Source organism: Micrasema longulum, unplaced genomic scaffold, assembly GCF_059751315.1.
Source record: "Micrasema longulum isolate JH-2025_06_02 unplaced genomic scaffold, ASM5975131v1 h1tg000435l, whole genome shotgun sequence".
NCBI classification, from domain to species: Eukaryota; Metazoa; Arthropoda; class Insecta; order Trichoptera; family Brachycentridae; genus Micrasema; species Micrasema longulum.
This window is the reverse complement of record NW_028277635.1, coordinates 1,028,526-1,039,184: the sequence shown is the minus strand read 5'-3', so window position 1 is coordinate 1,039,184 and position 10,659 is coordinate 1,028,526. Positions and strand designations below refer to the sequence as shown.

The following is a 10,659-nucleotide window of genomic DNA, read 5'->3' as shown; positions in this document are numbered from 1 at the left end:
CTCTTTTCTTTTCTTATTCTTTAAATTGAAATTTATCTTGTTTTTATTTGCTTTATTTTTATTACCGTATATAAATATATGAACTTTTATTTTATTTGCAACTTCACATTTCTTAATTGTTAAATTGCTTTTATTTTGATACCGATAATGTATTTAATCAATATCTTACACCACTGTGGAAAATTTATATCGGCTGTTTTCACAATTTTCGTTTATATATATTCTTATTTTCTGAATACAATATATGTAAAAACTGTTGTTTTTTTCCCATATAAAAAAAAATTATAAATTAAAAATTGGAAAATTGTTTTCAGGCGTTTCCTAGTATGTGAAATAATTCAGTCAGACGAATCTCTTCACAACAATAAAGGTTTTAGCTCTTTAACTTCACTAAAATCAACAGATGGAGGATTTAAAGAAATATGGATGTTCAAACATAGGCAAAATGGTGAATGTTACACAATGTGTAAAGTTTTAAAGATTAACAAATCACAACAGGTATCAACAACAGCAAGGATGAAATTGCAAAAATTGGATGGTTTAAGTGGCAACTTTACTCACTGTGTAACATTCACAATGTTGCCTATGTTTGAATATCCATGTTTCTTCAATTCTTCCGCCTGTTGATTTTTGTGAAAAGATTCATCTGATCGAATTATTTCACGTACTAGGCAACGACTGAATTTTTTTTCCCAATGTTTCAACTTTATCTTGTACCCGTGGTAATTTATTGTAATTTGATCCTTGCTGTTGTTGATCCCTGTTGTAATTTGTTAATCTCATTGACCCTAGGGGGTGAAATCCAGTCTTTTGTCTACAAACATTGACATTACTTTATTCGATGCAGTTGGCCCAAGGGGTTTAACATGTTCAAAATGGTTACTACGAGTATTACATATTAATTTATGTTCAAGCAGCATGTCTATATATATATATTTATACATATATATATATATATATATATATATATATATATATATATATATATATATATATATATATATATATATATATATACGAAATGCAACGAAAAGTCAACAAGTGGTTATAAACAAATATTTACTAACCTTTATTAAGGTCTCGTGAATTAAATTGTTCATGAAAGATCAGTAAAAGCTCTAGCCACTTTCAAGAAACGCCTGAAACATTATTATATATCCCCAGAATCCTGAACTCCCTGAGTTTAACTGCTTTTTTCTTCTTTCTCTTAAATATGTATTTTTATCCCTTTTTCTTTCCTTGGTTCCTCTTTCTCTCTCCTTCCAAACACACTATCTAATCCTACATTCCTCATCATTTAACATCCATAACATAATGTACTTAAAGTTAATATGTGCAAGCCTTACCTCCCAATTGAAAAACAGCTGTTATTTTTAATTAATTAGGTTTTTTAAGAGTAATTTGATGTATTTACCTATGTTTTTTTGTACATAATTTTTACCAATCTCTTCTGTTTGACCAATCTGTTTTTTGGTTAGCTGGAAGATAAGTACTTATTCTTTGTACTTGAAGTTTTAAATAAATAAAATACATCAGCGTGCGCTATATAACAACTTTGTACCCATTACCTATATAGGTACGAGAAGTATTCATAATACTTTATTGCTATTTCTGTACCCATGTTTAGTAATAATCTACTATTGTTTTGCGTCATACCTGCTTTAAAAATAATTGTGATATCTAATTCTCAAGTTGGTACGTAGCATTTACATATTTCTTGTACTCGTGTATATTCTTTATTTATTTGTGAGGTAGAGGTATTAATATTAAAATTACAATGAAAAAGTTCAGTGCTACGGGAAATTGGATACAAATATGTATTTTTTACATGCGGTAAAATGAAAAGCTTTTAATAGTATGGCGAAGTTTTTCGAAAACGTATTTAAAAAATAATAAAAATGAACTTTTTCTCAAGTTCTTCCGAATCAACCAATGATAGAGTGTTGTGATGACCAATCAGCAGAACTCACCGAACAGAACTTGCTACGTCACGGGCGGAGTAAGGCGGATGATAATACGATACATAAAGCATTTAAAGAAAATAATTTATTGCTTTGGTATATTCACAATTTTTTTTAAACCCTTGAGGTGCTATTCTGAACTGCTCTCGTGGCACGAGAAAACAGTTTTTCTCGTGTATTTACATAAAAAAATACACGAGAAAAACTGTTTTCTCGTGTATTTTATAATACGGCCACGAAAGGATTTGGAATACCAGCCCTGAACTTCCTCACTGGCTAAAAAAATAGCCATACACATAAAAGAGAATAATCATGAGTGCATATTAACAACTCTTTACAAAAACTAATTTCTTTGTACACTTATCGTCCTTATCGATAATACTTCATTAATCTTAATATCGTCACATGCGGAGCGGCGGCGGCGTTAGTTTGTTTGATTTGTTGAAGTGAAGTGTATTTCGTTTTTTGTGTATTTATTTTTTGCGTTTTATCTTTAATTTCCTACCCACTACTTACTATATATCCTCAAAATAAAATTTGTAATTTGGATTTTGCATTGAATTTTATTATAAAAATCTGAAAATGATACTATTGCCTATATTGTACATAGTTACTATACACGGTTTCTGTTGGAAATTTTAATTGTAATTATCCAGCTTTAAAATTGATTTGTATGTAATATGGAGTCTGTAATTTGTATTTATTGGATGGTATCAACTATAATACCTATTAGATACAAGCAAACAAACAAACTAGTGGTTAGGTACGGTTAGATAACCAGTCTTACGCTTTATACACATAAACAGTTTACATACGCATAAGGGCGGGCATATTGCTTTAAAGGGTTACATACAGTTAGATTTTTTTTTAATCAATTTAATTTTTAAAAAAAACCTTTTTTGTGTCACTCTAGTCACTCATTCTATACTTGTTTATATATTATACTGTATATTTGTGGATATCTGACAAATCGCCCACAAATTTTCTATAGGGTTAAGGTCAGGTGAATTTCCAAACCAGTCTAAAAGAGTTATCTTTTTATAATTAAAATACTTAAGCATCAACTTCGATACGTGACAAGGAGCTGAGTCCTGTTACAATATAAATACAGCCCCACCATTATTAGGACCACATTTACTCAGTTCTGTTCTCAAGTGCTGCTCCGATATTTAGGCTATTTATCATTCCTTCTATTTGTATCAAAGATCCAGTCCCCATATACAAAAAGCAGCGCCAAAACATCTTCTTTACAGAATATTTCACCGTTTGGTCAATAAGAGCCACATTAAGTTTTTTATCCTCACTTTTTGTAACAAAGTTTGTGCGATATCTCTGCACGAGGAAGTAGGTCTCATCTGAAAACAGCACCTTCCTCCAGTCTTCTATAGTTCATTTTGTATATTTTCTAGTCAAAATGAGCCTTTGCTTCATCATGCGTGCCGCCAAGAGTTGTTTTTTCTGTGGTCGAATTGCTTTTCTTCTGATTCAATGAGTCGTCTTCGTACTCTAGAGTCATGTATCATCACCGCCAAGTGGCTGCCAAATCTCAATAAAGTTCGTAACTGGTTTCTCTGGGGTTTAACTTACTATTTCTGATCAAAGATATTTCATCTCGGACACTAGTTTTCTGTTTTCTTCCACATTTCCCAATTCCCTTTGCTTCGACTGACCCTGTTTCTCTTTTCCGCTTTAATCTTGCTGACTGCGCCCTGACTCACAAAACATTCATTTGCAATCTCCTTCTGAGTCATGGATGTATGTACACTTAAGGTTACAATTTTTTTCTCCTTTCTTCGGCGTGATATTCATGATTTAAACCAACTCAAAAATACTGTTTAATATACAAGCAATTTATGAAATTAGTCCTTTATTGAGAAAATATAAAAAAACAATAGATAGTACACCAACAAACACCAATATGAGCTCCTAAAGGATTAACGAACTGTAAGTCATAAATTTTTGGCGCCAAACAACTGTCAATTGACATGAGTGTTGCAATACGTAATTTTTTTTTCTTATTCCATTAATTCACATAATAATGTAGTTTAATTTAATTTTTAACTTTATATTATTTTATGTTCGCTCTGTTATCGTTGATATCCTTAATAAACAAAATACAAAAAAATAAGTTACTCGTAATAAAAAATAAAAAAATTGCACCGTGTCGAGTCACAAGTCAGTGAGATTAGACAGAGTTTTTGTGTTCGCAGGCAGGATCCTGTACGACGTGCCGTGCGCCGTGTGCCGCGACCACTCCTCGGGGAAGCACTACGGGATCTTCGCGTGCGACGGCTGCGCGGGCTTCTTCAAGCGCTCGGTGCGGCGCGCGCGCCAGTACGCGTGCAAGGCGCGCGGCCGCGCCGCCTGCCTCGTGGACAAGGCGCACCGCAACCAGTGCCGGGCGTGCCGGCTGGCCAAGTGTCTGGACGTCGGGATGAACAAAGATGGTAACGAGATACGAGGATTTTTCATACTTTTGCTGTATTTCGAGATTTGCAATCGAGCGAAACATTTCGGAGATGCTGGTGAATCAGAATTCTTCAGAAAGCTTCACTTACAGAATGATACTTCTGTAGGGTCATATGTTTTGAAACAAAAATCATGCTTTTTAGCATGCTTCCCTGTTTTGAGATTACCAGCACTATCCTTAATGCAGTTTTTGACTCAACGCACAATGACATCAAACCCGCTTTCTGTATAGACACCCACCAGTATACTGCCGTGCAATTTTTAAACGGCTGCGGCTGTACTAAAAAAAATCCTCATTTGAGAAAACGCACAAAATTCTTCAAACAAGTAAATCGCAATGATATAAAATCATCAATTTTTTATCATAAATCTATGATGATGATGATTAATTCTGAGTTTATTTTTACAATATAAAAATATTCAACATAATAAAGCTATTTTTTTTAAACGCATCTTAATTAGTATTTTAATCTAAATGTTATTAAATATTTGTATTTAACAACTTACTGACTTTTCTATGTCTACCGGTTTCGAGACGTACCCGTCTCTTTGTTGGTTTGCAAAACCAACATGCAAAACCCACTATGCACCTTTACCATAGTTGTTGCACAAAAATATAAAACCAAGACGACAAGCATTTTAATAAGCACATGCACTGATTGGACAAACATGCACTGATTAAATTATGAAAATATTATATGAAGGAGGGATGGGGTGAGCTTAAGAATTTTATTAATTTATTTAGTAAAAATTTGATGTTACTGCATTGTTAGATATATAATTTACAACCTTCCAGTTGTCGTAGTGAAAAAAGAGTTGGATGCAGTTATTGCTGACCACGAATCAATAAATAACTCAAATACGAAAAAATGTGCGTTACGGCGGTTAATGCTTTTTATACCTACATTTTGACCTGTGAAGTCTACGAAGTTTGGTACTAGATCCTTGCAACACACAGGTTTCAAAAGAGTTTTGCTATAAGGATTTAAAGTACCTATTTCGAAATATAGGAATAGGACGTGCGATTAAAAAAAAATTTTTTTTCAGAGGGTACTTTGAGTAAATGTGGTTGCTTTGTCTTTTAGGGGTTTATTTTGTATATTATGCAAATTCAGATATTTTCAAAAACTTTTCTATTTTGTTTTTCTTATTAAGTTGTTCATTTAAATTATATCTTACATAATTTGTTCTGATTTTGTTCATGGTTGTAAATACCTATACAATATTACTTGAATTATGTGAAATACGTTTTTTATTTTTCTAAATATCTACTTTTTTTTTAATGTAAGGTACAAACTACATTTGGTGTCCCGTGTAAAATGTACATAAATGTTGCGATAGGAATAACGGAATTAGAGTTCTTCTTTAGATACCTACATATTTATAATATCTAGCAAAAAAAATTGATTAGTTAGAAAATAAAATAAATTGTTACTATTTTTTGAAAGGGGACGATAATTATTTGATTAATAAGAAAGATTTAGTAAGGACTAAAAGATGAAGTTAGTGTATTTTGGAGATTATTTTTTTATCATTAAGTCGACAAGGAACAATGGCATAAGTCAACTTGGTTCAAAATTCATTGCCACTTTTGACAAAAATAGTGTTCCCTCACTTCGCACATATCCCGTGCTGAGAGAATCATTTTCCGTTGTTTTAAAACATGCCGTAAATACTCGTTTATCCTATAAGTAACACACCACAAATAAAAAAAAAATATTTTCGTACCTATTTGGCTTGATTCACTCATCAATCCGTGCGCAACGCACCTCCATTATCCACGTTTTGATAGCAATTAAGAAAAAAAAAAGAAATAAAGAAAAGAAAGTAATAACAATATGAACACAAAAAAACAGACGACAAAAATATATGTACAAAAACAACAAATATGTACAATATTATAGTGTGCGTACTTACTGATTTTCATTATGGACAATGGAAGTACTCGTAGGTCAAACATTTAATTCAAAAAGTAGACTTCTCCCCCTAAAATTGTTTTTGAAGCATCAGGGATGAGTGTCTAATAACTCTAGGTATTTGTGCTTTGAGTCATGAGAGGTAGTATATAATGTTTGAATTCATATCTTAAGTAGTAGAGCCTTTATTAAAATTTGTTTAACAGACATAACTTTTTTTTCGTATATTTTATTTTATTTATTCGAATACAAACAGATCTACAGGTTAAATTAATATAAATAAAAACTACATGTATACGTAGTAGAGCCTGCCATCCAATTATATGTATTCACTAAATTATACTGCAATAAAGCGACGATGGTTTAAAGTTTAAACTATATAAATAATAAATATACTACATATATTAAAATAAAAGAAATGTGGACAAAGCAAGGAGATAGTGGGAAGGAAAATTAATCGGGTTGTGGTCCCGTGGTTAGTGTCTCGGACTCACGGATCAAATGTCTGTGGTTCGAATCCCACTCTACCCCAACTTGATTTCCATTTTTTAATAGTGAGTTATTTACAACTCATTGAATAATGGCCCTCAAAATTAAATATTTGCGTAAATTATAAGAACGCAAATATTTCTTTTAAAAAAGGAAATTGATAAGGAGTGGTGAAGGATGATTGAAGGAAAGTGGGAGTGGAAAATTGCATTTGATTTAATGAATAAGAGCAAGAAAAGAGACAAAACGTCTATTCTCTGTTATTCTGAATCAAGCCTATTAGTTCTCTTCTGTACCTATTATTTGGAGTGTTAAATATATCAAGACTATTAAAATTGTCGTTAATTTTTCACATATACGAGGGATCGTAGAATGTTTCCAATGGTCAGTTTTAATATTACGAATTTAGAATATCAGAAAGTCTAGTTGGTCTGGAGGGGACATGGTAAGCAAGTAGATGAATTAGTTTACATTTAATTTACAATTTTGTATATGCCGGGGGAGCTTGTTCTAACCACGCTGCAACATAAAGATGATATTTTCAGCCGTGCAGCATGAAAGAGGACCTCGCAACTCGACCCTTCGACGACAAATGGCACTATTCCTGAAAGAACCCGAACCGATGGAAGCAGCACTTCCTTCCGGCCCGGGGGAGGCGGCGTGTGAGGCCGCGGCCAGGCTGCTCTTCCTGAACGTGCGTTGGGCGCGCCAGGTGAGCAAGTGACGCCTATGTTGTTATACGTCCATCGAAAACAGTATAAACATTATTGCCTACATTTTATTTTATTTATTTAGAATACAAATAGATGAACAGGTTATAATGCTTTTACTTAGAGGCATAAAATAAAATACAATACACAGTTGGGCCTGCCATCTAACGAGGAATTTCAGCCCCACGGGAAATTGGGTACAAAAATGTTTTCTTACGCGCGGTAAAAGTTATAGCATTAAATTATAAAGTAAAGATTCTTAAACATGTAATAATTTGATATTTGAATAAAAACAAACTACTTTAAACGACGCCACTAGTTCAAATGAATCAACCAATGATAAGAGAGTTGTGGAAGATATCCGGTTAACTTAACGTCAACGAACCATATTCGAGTATGTACCAATATAATGTGTACTACTTCTATATTTCTTTACTAACTTTGTACACTTTGTGGAAAAAAGTTTTTGGTTCTGAATCCATGCAATATATCTGAATGTGAATAATAGTTTTTTTTCTTCGAATGATAGAATTTTTCTCTTTGGAATAATGAAAACTTGGAATAATGAATGTTTTTGTTGAGAAAGTTGATATTTTTAAAGGTTTTATTTTAAGAATCGTTACCTGCACTACTTTTAAGGAGTTCGTTATGTAATTATACGCCCCTCCCCAGCCTATTTATATGAATCATTTGTCCACGACTAAGGTGGGCGCGTTCTCCGCGCTGACGCCGGCCGACCGCACGCGCCTGCTGGAGGGCTCGTGGCGCGAGCTGTTCGCGCTGGGCGCGGGCGCGCTGCTGGCGCCGCTGGCGGGCTGCGCGCCGGCGCGCGCGCTCTGCAGCGTGCTGGAGGCCGTGGCGCGCGTGCAGCCCGACGTGCACGAGCTGGCGTGCCTGCGCGCCATCGTGCTGTTCCAGCCCGCCGCGCGGGCCCCGACTCTGTTCGAGGACCCGCGCGCCGTGTCGGCGCTGCACGACCACGCGCACCTAGTACTAAACAAGGTAATTTTAGAGGACACGCGATGCCAGACAATTTTGATGAATAGGTATTTGAACATTGTTTTTCTGTCACTCTCTAGCTAATGACTCCCCGGTTCTCTGTGGGCAACTGCACGTATGACTAATTTTGCTTAACTAAAATCAACGTTCTGCTGTCCCGTTTTCCGCACCCCAAAACTAAACCATTTTGGTTATTTTTTAAGGAGTATCAGAATGAAAATTTCTCGGCCGGTTCCTTTTTCCCTTTTTCAAAATGATTTATCATATTTGTATTCCGTACGTCCGAAGACGGCAGATAATACTGGGCGTATATTTGGGATTTTGGATGTTCACTGCTCCCATAAGGGACAATTTATCAAATAAGCAAAACGATAAAGACACGCCAATGGTAAATAATTAAAGTGTGTATAAAAATTCATTGATTTAGTATCATAAATCCCGGGAGAAAAAAAATGGGGATACGTTTGGATGAAGAAAAGTAAGACCGTGTGTCCTCTTGATAGTTCCTGCAGAACGATAAAAAAACAGCGCTTGTCGATCTTTACAATGAAATCCAGTTGGAAGTGGAAATCAAAAATCATTAAAAAGTTATAACAAAAAAACCTTGTTTGGGTACTGGAAATTTTGGACACACACATAACGCAAACAAAAAAAGTTGGTACCGCAAAAAAAGCAACCTTATTAAACAAACATTTCCATTTTCTTTTTTTCCTTAATTTTGCTGACCATTTTCAACGAGTTGTAAATAATTGATTATTATAAAATGGGAATTAAGTTGCGGTAGATGGTTCGAACCTCGGACTTTTCTTACGTTAGTCCGCCACGGTACCACAACTAGGTTCGAATTCTAAACAGAATATTGAAAAAAAAAACATAAACGTTGCCATAATACGAGAGAAATAAAAGACCAGAATTATTATTCAGAAAAAAATGACAAAAAATACAATTCTATAAAGGTAATAAAAAAAACTATATAGGAAAAAGTATAAGTGTATATTTTATGAAGAAGAAAAAAATTCTAATTTTTAACTGAAAGTTGCATATTAAAATACATTGTTAAATTACGTATAAACAAATAAACATTCTATGTCAAATTATTTTTATTATATGAGAAGGAACTATTTTAAGATTTAAAAGTAAAATACACAAACAGTAAGTAGACTGAAAAGATTGTATAAAAAGAAGTATTGCCAAACATGCAACAAAGACAGGTAAATTAGAGTTATAGGTGCAAGTTTGAATAGAGCTTAAAGTTTTTTTTCTCATTTATTTTACAGTATATAACCATGGCGTACCCAACTAAGCCTCTTCGGTTTGGGACTCTTTTGATGTTGCTTCCGACTCTGAAGCTGGTATCAGCATCCACCATTGAGGAACTCTTCTTCCGGAAGACAATTGGCAACATTCCCATAGAGAGGATCATCAGTGATATGTACAGAAGTACTGACAGTGAACCCTGATGTGTAGAATTAAGGTGGATATCCGATATTATCGAGTGTACTGCGTCGCGTCGTCGGGAGCTGCTAGCGACAGCGAAGTAGGTACTATGTGAAATATTTTAATTTTAAATAATATCTTAGATGGACACGTATCTGTCGATTTAGGGGAACATTAATTGTTTCCATTAATGTTACAAAGATGTCTGAATATAATTTCAATTAAGTTGCACTCCCATCTCCGATCACCGCACGGTTTGAATAATATTTTTCGATTATTCTCAATTTAGAAATTTTCCTGCCATGCATTTGTACTCCCCGGACTCTCGCTTGTATTATTTCCTCAGTCGTTTGAGTAACACCTGTATATTATTTTCGGATTTCAGAAGTGCTTAAAATTTTTTGTGTCTTTTCCAAAGAACAACCATTTAAAATATTTAAAAAAATTCAAATCTAAAACCTACATTTAATTCAGTCAAGATTCATTGTTTTTAATTTTTCGTCCAAACATCAAGCTGAGTATTGGGGACCATAAAATAATTATAAGGAAAATCCTTTAGCAAATGTTATTAAGTATTTGTATATAACCACATACTGACTTCTCTTTGTATACCGATTTCGAGACGTACCTGGGGCCACCTGTTCCTTGATCTCCATTCTAGAACACGCTTTGTCAACC

At 34.0% G+C, this 10,659-nt stretch overlaps 1 protein-coding gene across 1 annotated transcript; it reads left to right on the top strand.

Moving 5' to 3' along the window:
• The first annotated feature begins 3,449 nt into the window (after positions 1-3,449).
• Positions 3,450-10,004, top strand: LOC148281583 (nuclear receptor subfamily 2 group E member 1-like). The gene is made up of 5 exons (XM_088226500.1): positions 3,450-3,519; positions 4,172-4,408; positions 7,381-7,547; positions 8,251-8,547; positions 9,822-10,004. Exons 1-5 carry the CDS (start codon positions 3,450-3,452, stop codon positions 10,002-10,004), a joined length of 954 nt encoding a protein of 317 aa, XP_088082626.1.
• Positions 10,005-10,659: the final 655 nt, after the last annotated feature.

What these genes read in the sequence shown, in the direction of transcription:
- LOC148281583 (XM_088226500.1), top strand. Translation starts at nt 3,450, where the DNA reads ATGAGTCGTCTTCGTACTCTAGAGTCATGTATCATCACCGCCAAGTGG. An exon ending in GCCAAATCTCAATAAAGTTC is followed by an intron (nt 3,520 to 4,171) that starts GTAACTGGTTTC and finishes TTGTGTTCGCAG; the next exon opens with GCAGGATCCTGTACGACGTG. An exon ending in CGTCGGGATGAACAAAGATG is followed by an intron (nt 4,409 to 7,380) that starts GTAACGAGATAC and finishes TGATATTTTCAG; the next exon opens with CCGTGCAGCATGAAAGAGGA.